This window comes from Melampsora larici-populina (genome assembly GCF_000204055.1).
Source record: "Melampsora larici-populina 98AG31 unplaced genomic scaffold MELLAscaffold_4, whole genome shotgun sequence".
In the NCBI taxonomy this organism is placed as follows: domain Eukaryota; kingdom Fungi; phylum Basidiomycota; class Pucciniomycetes; order Pucciniales; family Melampsoraceae; genus Melampsora; species Melampsora laricis-populina.
This window is the reverse complement of record NW_006768768.1, coordinates 1,983,483-2,004,317: the sequence shown is the minus strand read 5'-3', so window position 1 is coordinate 2,004,317 and position 20,835 is coordinate 1,983,483. Positions and strand designations below refer to the sequence as shown.

The following is a 20,835-nucleotide window of genomic DNA, read 5'->3' as shown; positions in this document are numbered from 1 at the left end:
ATTGGCGGCCGGGGGCTCTGGCGCGACCCTTGACTTTTCGAGTATTTCATGAATCCAACTATAACACCGTCTTCCTTGTAATTCTTTGTCAACTTTCATAAGAAAAGTGACGCATTTGATAAGTTAATCAGAAGGCTTCGCTTTTGTCGCAGAGTTTTAGGAACTTTCGATTCCGCGGTTCTTGGTCTCTTTCCAGCTCAACGCTTATAAGTATGAACGCTCTGAGTCTGAGTAGGATTGCATTTGCATTTGCATTTGCATTTGCATTTTGAAAGGTCACGTTATGCTACCCTATACACGTACTCCGTCTGCCCTGGAGTAGCGCTTTCTTTTTCCTCAGCAGCTCTTTTTTATAGATCCCGCCTGCCTTACACTTGAAGTTGACACATTTCCATCACAACTTTCAAATCGCATCATCACTTGAACATCAGTTTCCAATCGGAACATCCCTTGATCGATCAATCCACATACCTGAACTCCCATTATCTGCTGCTTGTTTATTTCGTCTTCCTTGGAAACATTGCAAAAGTTCTTTCTTGAAATCAAAATCGTCTTCCATTAGGCTCAGTTCGATTTGACCATCTCTTGTAACCTTAACATTTATTGTAACCTTCACCTAGTCTTCTACCATCATCTTCACTATCATGAGCATCTTAAATGCATTCCTCGACTCAATGTATGGTAAAGAAGTCCCGAGGAAACGAACGATATCCCAAGTCGATGTAAGTAGTCTTTTCAGTTTGAAATCCTCTCAATGTCTGAATGCCGTTAGCTGATCCCAAATTCTTCTTCCTTTAAATGCAGAACTTGGTTTCCACTTCAATCCAAACCTTAGCTACTTCTCAGAAGCGACTCAAAATCGCTCCCTCGCGACCTTTACCTTACATCTTGACCGAACGAGAGATGAGCTTGGCGGATTTTCAAAAGGAGTTGAACTCGGACAAAGAGAAGTTAAAAAGATCAAATCTGGCAGTGGTATGTGACCAATCTTGTAGCAATCTTCTTCTCAAACGTTTGCAAACAGAATCTAATACTCATTGCTCGATTTGTTTGCATTTTCCAATTAACAGCAGTCCAATTCTTCAATGGCTGAAGGCAAAGCTCCGAAAGAAACGCGGTTATTGCACGATGGCTATCCGAATCCCGCTGTGAAGAGTGAAAGTCCAAGTGGCCCTTTTTTCTTTACACCTTCTCTTCCATCATCTGCCAATCCATCACCGATCACATCATTCGAAGAGGAGCCTGTTCACCACACTCCATGGGTTCCCGTCACGGATCCGACGCGCTCGATCCCGATATTACAAGTAACTGAACCGGATGAAGTCTCAGACGGGTGGAAATATCCAGAATTCGTTGCGGTAAAGGAGGAAGACGTAGTCAGCCCTGGAACTCTTCTTCTACCTAGCCCTCACTCACCGGAAGTTGAGCACTGCTTTGGCAATGGCAATTCATTCAAAGATGAAGACTTTCGGATTCTATCTGAGTTAGAAGACTATGGTGTTATTGATGCCTACTTTGATTGATTTCTACTTTCAAAACTCATCTACCCCCTTATTTTCATTTTCTCCTTGATCATGTGTAGTGCTTTTTTGTATTTGTTTTTGCATCGAGGGACAGTTATCTACATCTCATAATCTATTGTACAATACTCAAAATAAGAAAAAAACTTGTTTGCCACCAGTCCGTTGTATAATATCTTCTTATTTTTTTCCTAGCTGCATACGTATTGAGTTTGATATCAAAAAAAGTGTCAGTTGTCGCTTTTGTCAGGATTTGGTTAGAAAGAATTGGAATGCTTGTAACTGAAGTTGAACGCTGGAACCCGTCCTGAAATCTGGTGAGATCTTATTTGGACTGCATCCTCCAATCGTTGAGATCAAACAGACCTTAATTTTGTGTCATGAGAAGAACCATCCCATGATATACTTGGATATACCACCCAATTGTTCTCGTTATCGAGAAAAACTCGCGCTGTGATCCTTTTCGAACCATATGCCTTCTGCTGCTCACTCTGCTACTCTCTGTCGAGACCTTGTCTCTATAAGTTCAAGATGATCTTATTCAGGGGCGGGCAGATCAAGGATACAGACCTCTACATATGCCTCTCCGCAACTCCCGGCGCCACCCCCACACCAAAGTCTCTTCCGGCGAATACATACACATGAAACTAGACTTAAGCCTTGCAATGCCGTGCTCATTTCTCTGTTCCACTAGCAAAATTGCATAGTGTTCAGGAGCTCGCGGATGTACACTAAAGTCCATTCCTGAAGGAAGTAGGGAGTGACAGGTGTGTGAAGAAGCAACTGAGATGTCACTACTAGACTGTGACATCTGGTTGGCTGGGAATTTGGAAGAATTGGAAGAAGGAGAAAAATTTCTCCCACTCCAATCCAATTCCTCTCTCGACACATCCTGCACTCCCTCAGCAAGTTCAAGTTTCTATAGGATTCCTTCCCTCATAGAAAATTTCATAAAAAAAACAACATCTAAGATTACGTGGATGTGGAGACAGTTGAAAAGAAAGACAACTAAAACACCAGTTTACCAATCGAAGAACATGACTGAGATGATCAACCAGGATGAAGAGAAGAAGCAGGCGCATGCGCGGAAACTAAAAGAGCAAGCAGAAGGTCGATCTCGAAGAGCTCATTCTCGTGCACCACCGATGGATGAAGGAGACCCACTCGGATCGCAACGTGACCACATGTTGACACCCCTGGAAGACAACCTTATCAACCAGATGAAGGAGGTCTCGAATGATCATGGCACGAACCCACTGATGGTCAAAGTTCCAGGCGGAGAGGCGCATGCTGGCGCATGCTGGCGCAGGGACGTCGAAGGAAGACGGAGAGGTGTCAAAGGCGGAGTTGAGAGATAGAAGGGAGGAAAGTGATTCGGAGAATGTGGATGAGTTGAGTAGTGGAGAGAGCTCTGGAAAGAAGAAGAGAAAGAAGTCAGTGAAGAAAAAGAAAAGTCTTAAGGGGAAAAAGGGAAAAGGGAAGGCGGTAAAGATCAAGGATTACTCCTCGGAAGACGAGAGTTTGGTTGACTTAGGGAAATCTTACAGATACTTGATACAGGACGACCTTTGTAAGCCTTGCTTGAAATTCTTTCCTTTACCCATTGAGCGTCTCCTCGCCTGTCCCCCCCCCTCCACTGTACCCCAATTTGGGTTTCCTCTCTCAGCTTATCAATAGACCGGTCACATCTGACATGAGTCTGAAGACGGGTGACAGTAGTAGCCTTGAAAGAGGCTCCTGTCGGAGAGGCCAGGGTAGCAGCCTACGGGCTCCCTTGATTATCCCCTAATTAGGATAGTTGCAGCTTTAGAGAGCTCCTTCCACTTATGCCGAAGACGTAGATGAGTGACTCACCCAGCTTGAGACCTCTCCGTCGTGGGCACCACAGCCCCACCAGGTGGAGGCTGCCTCGCCGAGTTCTCCTTCCGAAGGACTAGTGAGAACGAGAGAGAAGCGAGCCAGGGAGTAGAACACCTTGTTCGTTTCCTGGAAGAGGGACTCCACCACGCGTGATAGATTCACGTGTTGAGGTTGAAGAGAGATTACGATTAGCTCTGTTTCTTTAAAAACGTAGATGCAATCTGATCTTACTCGATCCCTCTGTGATGCTCCCCCCCCCACCTATGTCCAAGTTACTGACTGGGGACCAAGATAAACTGACTTGTTATGGGTTCGATTGATTTCACTCATTTGGGTACTTGGGTTTTGCTGTGAATCAGCCCCAAACCTGTTGAACCATTTAGATCATCAGGCCAAAGAACCATCGGCTAAGAAGCATGAACTCACCTCGGACAAACAGAAGCCAAAAGCTTCGAGCTCTCTTATGGATCGTTTGATGTACGCAATCGACCATGAAGATTTAGACACTATCAAGGTCTTACAATCAGAGATGCGAGAGGCGGAGGCTAAAAAGCTGGAGAAGGAACCACGGCTGGTGAGAACGAGCAAGAAAATGAAGGGGGGGAAGAAAAAGGACAAAAGTAAATCGAAGAAGTCGTCAAAGAAGTCTTCAAAGAGGAGACGGAAACCGAGTAAAAAGTCTTCCAAGAAGAGGAATCGACGTTACTCTTCCTCTAGCTCGGATTCTAGCGCATCATCCTCTAGCGATAGTAGCTCGGATGATTCCTCTGACGGATCTTCTTCGTCGGATTCGTCCTCAGAGGAACAAACTTCGTCAAGCTCCTCGTCAAGTTCGTCAGACTCCCCCAGTTCTACGGAGTCATCCTCTGGCTCCTCTGATTCGGAGGAAGGGAAATCTTCGAAACAGAAGAAACTTGAATTCGGTTTAGACACCGTTTCAGGCCTTGATTTACCGGATCTACCCGACGAATGGGACAAGAACTTCAGGAAGTTCAAGAAGTATGTCCCCCTATTGGTGTTTTGTCGTTCCTACATCGAAGCGTTCCATTCGGCTGTACAAGACGGGTCGAAAAAATGGAAGAAGGGTATCAATGCCTCGATTTCGGAGAGAGACCAAGAGAGGCAGATGTACTATGGTGATTTTGTCATGGCCTGCGATCTTGAAGCCAGATACGCTGAAGAGGTATACGGCCACGGAGCTTACGCAGCGTGGATATCAACTCACAAGATATTGGTGAACGAGTTGATGGTGAAATATAAGAGCTGGATGGTAGGCTTAAGGTACCATCTAGCGGTGAGAGCGGTGGTGTTTCGGAAGCGCTCGAGGATCATCTATGGAATGAAGAAAGACGGAAGGAGAGGGAAAGTTAAAGTCGATAGAGTGGTGTTGCCGAGAGGGGTTCAGAAACTGGCGGTGAGACAAGCACGTTGGGACTGCGTGTTGCGGTGCGTTGCGTTGCTGGCACAGGGTTGCCCCAGGCCAACCTAAATTTGGCTTCGACTTCTTCACAGGCCAACCCCCAGTTGTAGAAACACCGGTAGCAGGCTTGTCGAAGGGGAAGATGGACGGATCGTTGAAAGAGAGAGATGGTGGAGGAGGTAGTTCAGGAAAGTTTAGGAAGAAGAGAGGAGGAAATAGGGGTAGAGGTAGCACTTACAGTGGCTCTTATGGCCAAGCACAGAAGAGTGCTCCTCACCACTCGTCCACGAATGGTCAGGACTGGGTGACTCAAGGTCAACAGCATGCGAGCAAGCATACTGGATCCCAGAAGGGTGGGAAAACCCAAAAGGGTGGAGAGGGTGCTTGGTGAGCTGTCTAGCCCAGAATGAGTCTGAGGAGGCCGGATTACTAACGTGCAGAACTCCTTTTGATCTCTCCCTTTATCTCCCTCCATGACTTCCCAAATCCCCCTCCATACCATTGGTTTGTGATTTGGGTCACCGCAATGACACTTGGGAATTTCCTGTCTCTTCAACGCTTGTACTACTTGTTTGTGCTTGTGTGTGTTGTGGGTTTATGTTGTTGACATTCTGATACATGGTACGGTTTATTTCTTACCACCCTCAGAATTTTTTTAGAATTAGTACCCGCTTCAGGACAGAATTGGTGCAATATGGAATGGAAAATTGATCAGATTCTTACTACTCGTTTTGCCGTTCCCCCCCCTTTTTTGTGGGATGATTAGCGGGAAACGTTCAGTCCCAAACATCTGCCGATTGTGGAGGAAGAGCATCCTGCCTTGTCAATACCACGAGTAGAAGTGAAAGATAAAGACCCCCAGGAGAATGACCGACATGATCTAGAGGGGGTGGAGAGCATTGAGAACACAGACTCGTCATCTTCTTCCTCAGATACCTCGACCAAGGTAGAGATGAAGAAAATCTTACCGTTGAAGGATAGACAGACATTCAAGGTAGATGGGGTTGGACTTTGGCCGGCACCGGTTAGAACGGAAATGGTACTCGATAGGTGGAAGACTTTGATGGAGGAGACGGGACTGCAGGACGATATCTCATACATTTTAGAGGGCTTTAAGGAAGGTTTTTGTTTGGGGATACCCCAACACACGCTGGGGAACCTACCATGGTATACGCCGGAGAATCACTCCTCAGCTAGAGATGTCGAAGTGGAGATTGAACGTACATTGGAACAAGAGCTAAGAGCAGGACGGATCGCAGGCCCATATACCCACAAAGAAGTCTACAAAAATTATGGCTTCTTTCGCTCCAACCCGATGGGTAGCGCGATCAATGGGGATGGGTCTCTAAGGCTGATTAATGACCTATCTTACCCCAAACGCGACCCCGACATCCCATCGGTAAACTCTTTCGTAGACAAAAAGAATTACGAAACGAGATGGGACGATTTTAAAACTGTTGCTCGTTTCCTTGCCGCCAATCCGGGAGAATGGGAATTGGCTTTGGTCGATTGGGCCAAGGCCTATAGGCAACTGGGAGTACACCCTTCGTAAAGACGGTTCCTGATTATCGTAGATTTCAGAGGCAGAGTTTGGGTCGATCTAGCGGTTGGTTTTGGTGGAGTTGTGAGTTGTGGTGTTTTTGGCGCCCCGGCAGAGACTTGGAAGTGGATAGTGGTGAAGAAACTAGGTTTCCCAGTCATCTTCCGGTGGGTAGATGACAATCTGATCCTCCGTAGACCAGATCACGGCTCATCACTACAAGATATAGAAGAGTTGAGTAGGTTGATGGGGGTTAAGACAAACCCGAAGAAAAATAGGGACTTCCGAGAGGAACAAAGGTTCCTGGGCTGAACCACACGGTCAGGCTACCAACAGACAAATTACATCAGCGGCAGTCTCAGATAAAGGAGTTCTTGGTCCCGGGAGAAGAGTGGAAACTTACTCAAGTGGATACTTTTTTGGGGCGGTTGGTACACACAGTGTACATTGTTCCCCACATGGCAGCCTACCTCAGTTCTTTACATCGATGGAAAAAGTCGTGGAAAAACATCCATGCAAAGCGTAAGACCCCGAGCGACGTGGTCGAAGATCTGAAAGAATGGGACACCTGCCTATCCTCGTTCAACGTGTGCCCGATAGCCCCAAATCCAGTACCAGAGGAGGTCGGATGGGTCGGTGATGCTGCGTCATCATACGGGTGAGTGTCCTTTGAGTAGTCAAGACCTGGGAATACGAGGTCACTGACATTATGATCCTACGTCGGAACTTCCATCCCCCTCTAGAATTGGGGTCCTCATAGGATCCTTCTGGGCCTGCTTTCGCTTTGTTCCAGACTGGGAAACGAAAGATCGGCCCGCAGGGAAGAGGCGAATCGCCTGGGCGGAGACCGTAGCCATAAGACTTGGTCTCCTGGTCCTTGAGAAGACCACTAATGTGAGGGGTCGACGGTTCCGAGTCCATACGGACAACACTACAACGGAACATGCGATAAAGAAGAGGAAGTCCAAAGATCAGGACGTGAATGATGAATGGAAATTGATTCAGCGTCTACTCACACACCTAGGCTGCAACGTGAAACAGAAACGTGTTTTGTCTAAAGATAATAAAGCCGACAAGTTATCGAGGGGGAAATTGAAAGACCTGCTCTGGTACAACGAAGTAGTCGTGACTGTGCCGGAAGACCTTTGCCACCTCCTATCCCAGATAACCCCCCCTCGGATAACCTCACAAGATGAGGAAATCTAGACAACGGAAAACGAAGTTAGAAGAGGACTTAAACCCAGAAACGATAAACTTGAAGAACGCTACGAGACCGTATGGAGCTTTTAAGAAGGACTCACTTGGAATTGACCGTTCGGACACTGACGAAGTCCAGCGACATTTTTTACGAGGATCATGGAGAGACGGCACACTAAGACACTACAATTCCGGCATAGTAAAGCTACTTCGGTTTGCAGAAGTGAAGAGGGTAGATAAACGACTCCTATTGCCGATCGACGGAGATATCTTGCTTCGATTCGTTGTCTGGGCATCGAAAAAGAACGAAAACCTGGCAGAAGAAGACGAATCGGTGAAATCGACCACGTTGAAATCCTATGTGGCCGGAATAAAAGCATGGCATAGATTTCATAGGAAGGAATACCCGCACAGAGTAGATGAATCAGTGAACCTGCTGTTTAAAGCCTCGGTGCAAGTCGAATTGGACTTACACATGTCCCAGAAAATACGCCCTCCGGTTCTCGTGTCCGATTTGTTGGCTCTAACGAAGGTGCTATCACCGGTAGCAGAGGGAGACCTAGTGGTTATGACCATCGCCTTGGTCGCCTTTTGGGGGACAGCAAGACTAGGAGAGTTGGTCTCTGATGACCCAAAGAAGAGGGTACCACTCTGGAGCGACGTGAGATGGGCGGAGGACTACTCGTTTGCGACGATCGATCTGCATGAGGCGAAGACCGCAAAGCAAGGAGAAATCCAGAAGATTCAACTTGTACGGCAGAAATCGTTGTTGGACCCTGTGCGGATGCTTAAGTCACTATACAACTTCCGAACAAAACGCCCATCAGACCCGGTTTTCAGTTTCGAGTTGGATGGGAAGTTGGTATGCTTGAAGAAGAGAATGGTGGTACGGAAGCTTAGAGACCTTTGGAATCAGAGTCGGGCACCAGGTGACGAAGCGTTGTACGGGCATTCCTTCCGCATCGGCGGGGCGTCCCTTCGTTGGAACTTAGGAGCCACTAGAGAGTCGATAAAAGCGAACGGAAGGTGGGCCTCAGATGCATACATGATATACCTTAGGAAATTCAGCAAGAAGGAAATGGTAGAGACGGTGAAATTGCTGAAGTCGATTAGGATCGAAGATGATTAGAGAGCCGAACGGGAATTTGAACTGGTCCTTTGGAGGAAGGTCCCGCGGTAGTTTAGAAAACTTCAGTTATCAGGAAATAGAAGGGTCTAGGAAATCTTGGGAAATCTAACTTGAATTGTCATGCAATAGATGTCATGGTTCTCCTCGAGAGAAATCAAGCGTATGCTCAGTGAGTTCCCACTTGAAACCTAATAACGGAGAGATCGCCCAAAGCCTTTCATACAGGACTGATGGCTCAAACCTTGTCTGGAAGGGGCCCCCCCAGACCACAGGGGAGATGTATTACTACAGTATGAGGTAGACGCCACATAAAACTTTAATACCTATGTAAGGATTGGGTTACAGTATGGGATTAGACCGGTTGACTTCTCTATACTCACTATCAGCCCTGGCTCCACCTTGGGTTCTCTTCTCGTCACGAACCCCGACTGGAGCTAGGTAAGAGTCATTATCATCACTCTCATAGTCAGGGATACTTGTTCTGATTGTTTCGCTTCTCTTGAAGAACCCTGACTGGAGCTAGGCTAGCGAGCTTGTAATGCAAACAAGAGTTCTAGAATAGTTTTCAGTGGTTAAAGTCCACCGTGAGAGTTCCCGAGAGTCTAGTGAAGGTTCTTTTACAGAGAACCTTACACTTTTTTATTTTATTTCTCAACCTTATTCTTCTTTTCACTATCGTGTGATCTCTCTTGACTCATTATCTTGACACCTTGACATTCCATCACCAAATCAATCGTCGATCTTATGCCATTCAACTTACCTGCCAATTTCTCGACCAATCCCAAAGCTTTTCTTAGAAGATATAGACAACCCCAATCCGTTGATTCACCTCCTGCACCAGCGCCTCCACGTTACAACTGGCAAGTAGAAGGAGAAGACGTGGATACGCCTAACAAGACAATCCGTACAATTTACCCGTCGTCGTCTCACACTCTAGCTGCGTCAACTGAACCTGATCCAACGATCACACCCAATAGGCACATAGTTCGCGAATTTTTTGATCGAGCAAATCTATCGACGCCTCTGGTACCGGGAAGCTTCATTCACACGCCGATGCAACAACCCCCAGCCGGATCGTCGCAAGGTATTGGTGGGATCGCGGCGCTGGAACCCATGTCTCGAGACGAACTCGTCGAGACTCTACAAGCAAAAGTTGAAAGCTTAGAACAAGAGAAGTCGGAATGGACTGCAAAGTTGGAACTAGCCGCCGCTGACCGGACCCGTATCGATGCGCTCGAGTTGACGATCTCCCGATTACTGACGGAACGGTCTCCTGGTACAGCTCGTAGTACAGGATCTAACAACCCCTTTGCCTCGTTTCGAAATCAATTAACGACTCCGACCCCAGCTGCCCCGCGTGATCATAGAGCCATCAACACGGAGATCGCACAAGCGTTAGTTCAATCATCTCCCGTGATGACTCAGCAAGATTCACCGATTTGAAACACATTCATACGGCCAACGGAAAGTGTACAACGAGAACCGCGTCGTGTTTCATTCACGCACCTCATGGATCCGGAGCTGGAACAACCAACGGTACCGTCGAGAGCACCTTACAACGTGCAGTCCGCGGAAGCTCACATCCAAGTACCTCCCTTTTGTACACAACCGGCCGAAGTCCAACAGAAAGTCAACAAGGTTTATGCAAGCGATCTTAAGTTATCTGAAATCCCTAAGTTCAATGGACCATTGGAAAGTCCCGCAGCGCTGTTTGATTGGCGTAGGTTAATCGAACAATACTTCGAATTGAAAAACGTTTCCGACCATCGACAACGGTTCATCATCTTGGGTTCGGTAGTGGTTGAACCACGAGCAGGAGCATGGTATACGAACTCACGTACCGATCTTGAACAATTAACCTGGGATGAACTCATGCATGAACTGGCAACAGAAACCTTACCGACTGGATGGTTAGAAGAAACAGAGAAAAGCATTCGGCAGTTACGAATGGGGATTAATGAAGATTTCAAGGTTTATGTTGGTAGAGCTCGTGATCTATACAATCTAGTACAAGTCAAGACATCTCTTACACCCAAGAATCTGGCGGAATACATCGTGTGGGGAACGCCCGACATCTTCCAACGATGGGTCAGAGATCGCCAATTGCTGCAAGTACCGGACTTCAAACTCTTACCATTCATCGCGCAGGCAAACAACATATGGGATTTAGTTCTGGCCAGCAATCTCCTCCCTCGAGTCCAAAACCGTCACTCAGTCAGTATCCACACGCCTACACCTCGTGGAACGAACGTCACCAACGCACCTGTTGGCCGATCAATGGAGGAACGCGCCGATCAGGCGTGGCGATACCATTCATACATGAGACATCTGGGACTGTGTGGTGTATGTCGAACGGCGTGTGGGAAAAGCGACTGTCGAGGCCCGGCAAAAGGACCATACGTGACAGTTCCTGGTCTGGACGTCTTCAACCCTGGACCTCGTCCATCGCGTCGACAAGATGCATCATCAACGAACCCATCACGCCAGTCGAACGCGAATCGTCTCCCATTGGCGCCGGGCGCTCCAACGTCTAGACCTGCGGGCCGACCACAGAATCAAGCACCTCTTGTCGCCAGCATCAACGAAGCGCCTGATTTATTTACTCAAGACCTTGCACGTTATGAGGAAGCTGACCGAGTATTGGTGGCTCACTTGGCAAATGAGAAGGAAGACGCAAGGTGTGTCAAGAACCCTGGTTCTCATACCAAATCCATCATCCTAAAGCTGAAAATTAATGGTGTTGATGTTCGGGCGCTCATTGATTGTGCAGCGGAAACGAATCTGATGGCGGATCGACTATCAAAGCAAGCCAAAATTCCACGCCGTCGACTAGTCGCGCCAGTTGAAGTGCGATTGGCAATCGACAACAAAGAAGCTCAACCGTTTTACTTCACGGAATTTTGCTTTGCCAACGTTTCGTCATCAGAACCACCATTACGTTTCGGATCCACCTTCTTCAAACTCGCACCCTTAGGAGAAAATTTTGATGTAATTCTGGGGACCCCCTTCTTAGAGAAATTCCACCTTGATGTATCTTTGCATGACCGGACTGTGAAACATGTACCTTCAAAGACTATCCTTAGGGAATCTCAGAATATAGTCAATGAGATCAATGAAATAAAGAATGAAATGATATCATGTGTTGTTGAAAATCTGAAACAAGTTCAAGACTCGAGAGACTTGACTGCTCAAGAAGAAAGAGTCCTGAAGGAGTTTTCTAATTTATTTCCAGACAAACTACCCCCAGTAGAATCTGAAGAGGAGGATGACTTTTTCCCTCCTGAAAGTCAAAATGATTCCTCAAAAGTGCGTCATAAGATCATATTGACAGACCCTAATGTGGTCATCAATGAGAAGCAGTACGCTTATCCACAGAAGTACTGGGGTCCATGGCAAAAGTTAGTAGACCAGCATTTGGCTGCAGGTCGAATCAGACGGTCAACAAGTCAGTACGCGTCCCCTTCAATGATCATTCCGAAGAAGGATCCCAACGCGCCGCCACGATGGGTGTGTGATTATCGCACACTGAACAAGTACACAGTGAAGGACCGTTCACCATTGCCCAATGCTGACGAGGCAGTGCGATTGGTGGGGAAAGGAAAAGTTTTTTCTGTCATTGACCAAATCAATTCTTTCTTCCAAACAAAAATGCGCGAAGAAGATATTCCGTTGAAGCAGTCAAAACGCCATTTGGGCTCTACGAATGGGTGGTCATGCCAATGGGCGTAACCAATGGACCAGCGACGCATCAGGCACGTGTGGAAGAAGCTTTAGGTGAATTGATTGGTGTTATCTGTGTGGTATACATCGATGATGTTGTTGTTTTTTCAGATTCTGTAGAAGAACATGAGGCCCATGTCAGAGAGATTCTGAGACGCTTGCAAGCAGCAAAGCTGTACTGCTCTCCATCAAAAAGCAAACTATTTCGACGCAAAATCAACTTCTTAGGTCATGAGATAAGCGCAGATGGAATTTGTCCGGAAGAGCAGAAGGTAGATAAAGTTACCAAATGGTCGACACCAAAATCTCAAAAGCAACTCCTTCGATTTTTAGGCACAGTCCAGTTTATGAAAAAATTTGTAGATGGATTAGCTCATTATGTTGGAACACTATCACCATTAACCAGTACAAAGCGTAAAAATGAACCTTTCAAATGGGGAAAATCAGAAGACCAGGCATTTGAGAACATCAAAAGAATAATGACAACACTTCCAGTATTAAAAACCTTAGATTATGAATCAGAAGACCCTATTTGGCTTTTTACGGATGCTAGTGGACACGGCTTAGGTGCAGCGTTGTTTCAAGGCTTGGAGTGGGATAAAGCGTCACCAATTGCTTATGAGAGCAGAACAATGACACCGGCAGAAAGAAATTACCCTGTCCATGAACAAGAACTTCTGGCGGTTATCAACGCACTTCAAAAATGGCGTCTCTTACTCTTAGGCTTGAAGGTTAACGTTATGTCGGACCACCATTCACTCACTCATCTCATGACGCAACGTAACTTAAGTAGAAGACAGGCCCGTTGGTTGGAAACCCTTTCGCAATTTGACCTCAATTTCAAATACTTGAAAGGTGAGGATAACACTGTGGCCGACGCTCTTTCGAGAATTGAAGACGTAGCAGCACTCGAGGTCAAGTCAACATTCGATGAACAAACTTTACAGGACATCAAGACTGGCTATGACATGGACCATTTCTGCGTACGGCTTCGTTCGACACTGCCGCTACGGGAAGGGACAGAGGTGAAAGACGGCCTTATCTTTCTGGACAATCGTTTAGTGGTCCCAGACACTGACGGATTGAGACACCGATTGATCACGCAAGTTCATGAATCACTTGGACACCTAGGAACACTGAAGACCTTACTGCAACTTCTGAGCGAATTCTTTTGACCCAATCTCACGACTGATGTCAAGAAATTCGTAGCTTCATGTGACACTTGCCAATGAACAAAGGCGAGGACGACTCTGACCTCCGGACGAATGCAAACGAGCGAGGTTCCACATATCCCGATGGAACACATCGCGCTAGACTTCATCGGCCCATTTCCTAAGGTCAAGAATTATGACATGCTCCTGTCCATTACTTGTCGACTCTCAGGGTTTGTTCGTACTGTTCCAGCCTGCCAAACAGACACGGCCAAAAGGACTGCTCAACGAGTTTTCAGCGCTTGGCTTTCAATCTTTGGGGCACCTCGTATGATGATAGGTGACCGAGACAAACTCTGGACGTCTTCGTTTTGGCAAGAGCTCCATCGACTTCTTCGCATCGATGTGCACCTGACGACAGCGTATCACCCTCAAAGTGACGGTCGCAGCGAGAAATCAAACAAAACCATCGTTCAGATTCTGCGCCAACTTGTGTCTTCACGTCATGGCAAATGGCTTGAATCGTTGCCATCGGTCGAATTCGCAATCAACTCCGCTGTTAATGTCGCAACCGGTGTCTCGCCATTCGAGTTTGTTTATGGCCGCAAGCCCCGGCTGTTCCCAACCAACGCACTTCCAGTGGAGACGAGTCCTAGTATCGCGAAATGGATCGAGAAACGGCAATCGCTGTGGGCAGAGACACGTGACCGTCTTTGGACTAACCGGATTTCGCAAGCAGTACATTACAACAGTCAACGACGCGAAGGTGACACATTGGCCATTGATGATTGGGTTTTAATTGATAGCAAGGACCGACAGCAGGTTGTTGGAGGAGCAGGCAGACCGACTTCAAAACTTCAACCAAGATACGATGGACCATACCAGGTCTTGGAATGCCTCAACGACGGTCGGAACTTCAAGTTAAGGCTCAGCAGCGAAGATAACTCACACCCCGTGTTCCACATCTCCAAACTCAAGAAATACCGAGGGGAAGGACATGAGGATGAGAAGGAAGGGACAGGCAATTGACCTGGGTGTCAAAGTAAGTTCCCACCATTATTAGTATGCACCGCCGAAGGCTACATCCCCCAAAAAATCTTTTCAAAAACAACTCCTTGGCCACGCCCGTGAGCACCGCACAACTTTGTATTGTTTCACTTTTCAGTAACGAAACTATCACAAACCTGGAGCGGAGGATCAAGCTCGACACGGCACATTTTGCGACGTCAAGGATTCAAACAAAAACACCTTTTTCTTATTCACTTTTTAGCGGCAATTTCAATTTTTTTTTTTACATTCAGTTCAGTTTCAATTTTTTTAGTTTCTTTCAATTTCACAAATCAGATGGTTTTTAAGGGCGAGTCATGCCAATTTTTTTTCTTTTCTTTTTTTCTCTTCTCTTATGAATTTTTTCTTTTCAACAATTATGATGGATACATGGTATAATTAGGTGGAACATAGAATTTTTTTTAGGAAGGGAGGGATGTAAGGATTGGGTTACAGTATGGGATTAGACAGGTTGACTTCTCTATACTCACTATCAGCCCTGGCTCCACGTTGGGTTCTCTTCTCTTCACAAACCCCGACTGGAGCTAGGTAAGAGTCATTATCATCACTCTCATATTCATTTATACTTGTTCTGATTGTTTCGCTTCTCTTGACGAACCCCGACTGGAGCTAGGCTAGCGAGCTTGTAATGCAAACAAGAGTTCTAGAATAGTTTTCAGTGGTTAAAGTCCACCGTGAGAGTTCCCGAGAGTCTAGTGAAGGTTCTTTTACAGAGAACCTTACAACCTACCATCTGTACTCAAGGTTGGAGAACCCTAGACTCAGATGCGTCCCCAAGCTGCCTGACCGGGGGACAATAGAGAGCATAACGAACAGCGAGGCTGTGTTGTGATCCCTATAAGGTGATTATGCTTGTACTGAGTAGAGGGCCGCTACCATTAATCCCTGCGCGCCAGTTAGTTGTACACTCATGCTTCAATCTTAGTTACTATATCAGATCACCTATCTCTGATCTCTGATACTACCGAAGCCCCATATTGAAGCATCTCTTAAAATTAGAAGTCAGAGATAGAAGGACGCAAGAAGTCAAGAAGCTGATCAAAGAAGTTATCGGTCAAAAGTCAAAAGAAGAAATTAAATTAAGTTTAAAAGATAATTAAAGAAAAGTTTAACTCCGCAAGAGAAGAAGATTTTCCATCTCATTCACATCTACCCCACACCCTGTCAAACCTTATCTGCTACATTCCACCACGCGAAACAATTCAAAACGCCTAACTTCACGATATCCCAGTTCTCGGAAAGCCCTACGTCTAGCCAATCATCCGTTGAATTCGCATCAATTACAAATCCGGGATCTGAACCGGGTATGGCCGATACAACCATGCCGACATCTGGGAATACAGACCCTCTAGCACAGATCATGGCGCGGTTGAATTTAATGGACGCTAGGTTATTGGAAGAGACACGTCGGCGAGAAGAAGCCGAACTCGGCCGACAACAAGCAGAGCAACGGTTAGAAGAAATTCAACGAGCCAACGCTAACGCGCAAGCATCAGCGCTGTCTATCCAACCTGCACCGGTACCTAGTACTATCAATGTGAAAGCTCCGAAAGTGGCAACTCCGGATAAATTTGATGGTACTTGAGGCAGTAAAGCTGAAATTTTTGCAAATCAAGTCGGCCTATACATTGTTATGAACCCCTTACAGTTCCCTGACGATAGATCAAAAATCGGATGGGCTTTATCTTACATGAACGGCAAAGGTGGCGAGTGGGCTAAACCATGGACTCAGAAACTGCTTAACGGTAAAACGGACGAGGTACTCACGTGGGATGGATTCTCTGCGGCATTCGAAGCCACATTCTTTGATTCAGAGCGTGTAGCAAAAGCTGAAACGGCGATACGAGCTCTACAGCAAACTAATTTGGTTCTCGCGTATTCTCTCAAATTCAACGACCTTGCTATTGTTGTGAAATGGCCGGATTCAATTCTTATCACTCAATTCAAACAAGGGCTGAAGCCGGAGATCCAAGTTCAAATAGTACGCGACGTGTTCACTTCATTAGATCAAATAACAGAGCTGGCTATAAAAATTGATAACATATTACATAAGCGTGGTGATGATCTCAAGTTGGAGGTGAAGGAAACGGTGGTAGACCCCGATGCCATGGACTGTTCAGCATTTAGATTCAATATATCAAATGAAGAATATCAACGTAGATGGGATAAAGAGTTATGTTTCAAATGTGGGAAAAGTGGTCATAGAGCAAGAGAATGTGGTAGGGGAAATTTAAATAGGAAGTGGAGAGGGAAGTGGAAAGATGGGAAGGATGTTAAAGTTAGTTCAACTGAAGCAAAAGAAGAAGAAGTTGTAAACGAATTGAGTAAAGCTGATGAGTCAAAAAATGGCGTTGCTCGAGGATGAAGGTTGTTCCTTCCTCAAGCTCTTTAGGGGATGAAGTAGAGATAGACATGGGTGCAATTAAGTTTAACATTGATGTACTTGAAATGAAAGACAATCACATCTTTGCAACCGTGCCTATTCATGACCCAACCCGAGAGACAACCCACTTTGCCCGAGCCATGTTTGACTCAGGCGCGACTCATCATGTTTTGAATGAAGCCTTTGTGAAACGCAACGCCCTGACCACGAAAGAACTTCCGAATGCCAAACCAGTAACCGGATTCAACGGAGCACAGTCCTCAATCACGCACGTAGGCAACTTTTGCATTGGACAGGAAGGTAGAAGATTCGAACCAGCAACATTCCTAATTTCACCGCTGAAAGATTCAATTGATTGTATTATTCACCTGTGGCTACCCGCCCCTTAGGATACCCGCCGATAGGAAACTGGTCATTCCTATCGGCGACAAGCCGAAGACCCCCCTTCCGACACGCCGACACGGCCGCCGCGTCGGAATCCAAACCACAACTACACAAGTTCACACACAAATCTTCAATGTCTCTAACATTCATTCCCACATAAACATAGTATTAACATAGTATTAACACACGGAACACCTGCATCCAAGGCGCCAACTTGTTACACATGCATCTCTCACACTTGTGTGATTCCCATTCACACCTCGTGTAATTCCCAGTCACACCTGTGTGATTCTTGTCTACACATGTGTGATTTATGGTTTTGATACACGTGTACAATTTCTTGTCCCACATGTGTGATTCTCTTCTACACATGTGTGACTGGGGATCACACATGTGTGATTTTCGTGTTTCGTGTGATTCGTGCTCACACCCTTGTGATTGACTATCACACATGTGTGAGTTTCTAGCCATAGCCTGCAAATCACATACACATGTGTGATTGTTGGTCACATTTTTCCTCTTCAGAATGAGAGTCATATATGTGTGAATGTGTGATTCGTGCTCACAGGCTTTCATATGTATCTCCACGTAAATGAGTAAGTAACATACATCCAAAAGTTTGAATTACAAAGTCACACACGTGTGAAATGATCACACATGTGGGAAAGGCAATCACACATGTGGGAAAAGCAATCACACATGTGTGAAAGTCAATAATCACAGTTCAACCGCCGACTTCAATTGTATCAAATCATTTTTAAAATTGCAAATGTGTAGCTATTCATGTTTCATTCATATTATCCTCATCCACAATACCCTCCCATACATCATCCACTTCATCATCATGTATGAAGAGCTGATCTACCATCCCACCCAGCTCTACCCCAACCCCATATTCGTCTTCCCCATGTAGCATATTTTGCTCAAAAACTTCCAGCTCATCCAGATCTGTTGCTTCTATATGTTTAGCATTGATAATATCTTCCAAAATTGATACACCTCTACCCACCAAAGATTTCCACTGCCGAATTAATGTATCAATTTCTTGCTCTGTTGCCAATGTGTGATGATAAGTCCTTTTTATTAACTCCACAATATTGGCATCCCACGTCATCCATGTTCCATAATACTTCTGACAAAGATTGTTGTGAAGCGCTCTCAAAACCTCCAAATTCACCTCCCAAACATCCTTTGAGATGCGCTGTCCAGACTGAACTAATTCAATTAGCTCCTTTCCACCTCCATCGGGATCATAATCTTCAAATTAAAGGTTATTATCAGAAAATACACGAGCACCAATCAACATGAAGCTAGACTTACCACCACTACACAAAGCCAGTAAACCATCAAATTTTATTTCCATATTCAGTGCTTGGTGAACCATCTGCTGAGCCTCCCTTCCAATCCTTCTCAGTTCTTCACGACAACTCCGCTGTTGCAAAAAGGCTTGTATGCCTTCAATGGTGCCCACATCCACAGCCCATTTCTCCGTGGGATGTGTAAGCGCACCTACATTCCAGAAATTATCCTCAAATGGGAGTATCTTAGCTTCATCAAGGGAAGGACAATCCATGCGGCTGAGAGGGCGAATTTGGTTGTATAATGAGACTTGATCTTGATAAGAAGTCCATTTGCGTTTGAACATCAATTGTTTCTTCGTCATCAGAGTTTTCATTCCCTGTTGTGCTTTGGTTCCTGCAGTAACAAAAACAAGTGTCAATCACCACATTAGAATAAAAAACTGAACCCAAAAAAAATTACCTTCAGCGTACTTATCCCACTTCTTTTGAGCCTCTAAAATACCCACTTTGGCTTTGTATAGCTTCATCTTCGCAAGCCGTACACGTATTAGAGCCTCTGCTTTTTTACCTTCAAGATCAAAACAGGATTTGTCAGCAGAAGTTAATATATTAGGAAATATATGGCTAACCAGTTGATGCACGCAGTCGGCGGAATTCCGGACTTCCTAACTCTTCTGTCACATCAGCAATGGATTTCTCGAGTTCAACAATTGACGCAGGTAAGGTCAGTGATGATTCAACTTCTTCATCTGTCCAGTTTCTTCGTCGTTTCCTTCGGAGTCGCCGCAGTTCTTCACTATATTATAGGAAGACCAACATTATCAGACTACTATCTTTCGAGGCTGACATGTTCAAAAAACGTACTGGGCGTCTTTCACTTCTGCCTCAAGGTCCAGTAGTTCCACAAGCCGATCCTCTAGTTCCTGCTGAGCCTTACCATCAGCCATTGCCGCAAGTTGCAACTCTCTTTGCCGGTCCCACTGGTCTGATAAATACACCCATGTATATGACTCATCTCGAGTCTCTAGCTTCTCGAGTGTGGCCGATGCAGAATCCAACCGCTGTTCAGCTGTCTTTAACTTCACCTCAACTGACCGCGCTAATTATGAATTGAAAATTATATTCAACACAGATGGAAGTGGATTATAGGATGAGATCATATAGACTTACCAGCATTCCTGCATCGCATATCATTGCAATGACTGGACTTCAAATCAATCATATCTACTCGATGTTGTTTTGTCAAGCATCGACATGGAGCTATAAGGGGATCAAGGTCTGACCAATCCCGCTCTAAACCCTTGCCATCTGACAAACCCCAACCCTTGTTCAACCTGGGATTATATTTCAGTTGACAAGTCCACTCGTGAGCATAAGCATGAAAGGCACTAGTTGCAAATCTGATATCTCCCTGTGCATACTCTTCTTCAAAATACTTATGCTGCCAAAGGAAACCAAGTTCATCAGAGTCCGTTAAAAAAAGAACACAACAAAAAGACAAATTGTCACCTTCTTAACACTTTTTTCCAAGGTACAACCTATGTCATATAAGACTTGAAAGCTTTTCGGCGGTTTCCCAGGTTCGGTGGTATCTTTCATTAGCTGATCAAGTAGAGCAAGTACATAATACTGACTGTTCAATGATATCAATCAATACAACCTCACACACGCATACTGAAGTTCAAGAGTTTGGAAACCTTACCGCTCTCCACTCTGAATTACGTTCACAAATTTAAGGACATGATCATGTCTACAAGCCAGTCCAATCAAGCCTGTTTCATCACATCCCTTCCAGGTTGATCTTCCTCAAACATCCCCTGCGGCTGTGTGGGAGACTGAACACCGATCCTAAAAAAAAGTCATCAGAACTCAGCCTGCACGATTGTGATTGGGTATCACAAATGTGTGATTGGGTATCACAAATGTTTGATTGGGTATCACAAATGTGTGATTGGTTATCACACCATTGTGATTGGGTATCACAAATGTGTGATCAGTAAATCACACATTAGTGATCAGTAATCACAAACGTGTGATTTGGGATCACACATCTGTGATAACCAATGACACATTTGTGATACCCAATCACAATTGTGTGATTCGCCATCACACATTTGTGATACCCAATCACAATGGTGTGATTACTGATCACTAATGTGTAA

The 20,835-nt window shown here is 45.5% G+C and overlaps 2 protein-coding genes across 2 annotated transcripts in view; both read left to right on the top strand.

The window, feature by feature from the left end:
* Window positions 1-1,523, top strand: part of MELLADRAFT_102851 (uncharacterized protein) — a gene marked incomplete at both ends in the record, with an annotated part of 6,651 nt that extends 5,128 nt beyond the window's left edge. The window contains 4 exons of the mRNA XM_007405668.1: window positions 276-306; window positions 621-722; window positions 805-975; window positions 1,071-1,523. Of these exons, the coding sequence (XP_007405730.1) occupies window positions 276-306; window positions 621-722; window positions 805-975; window positions 1,071-1,523 (757 nt within the window). The remainder of the gene's footprint in view (window positions 1-275; window positions 307-620; window positions 723-804; window positions 976-1,070) is intronic.
* A 7,887-nt stretch (window positions 1,524-9,410) lies between these two features.
* MELLADRAFT_60000 (uncharacterized protein) lies at window positions 9,411-10,109 on the top strand (the record flags this gene model as incomplete). Its single annotated transcript, XM_007405669.1, has 1 exon — window positions 9,411-10,109. One exon carries the CDS (start codon window positions 9,411-9,413, stop codon window positions 10,107-10,109), a length of 699 nt encoding a protein of 232 aa, XP_007405731.1.
* Between the last annotated feature and the right edge of the window lie 10,726 nt (window positions 10,110-20,835).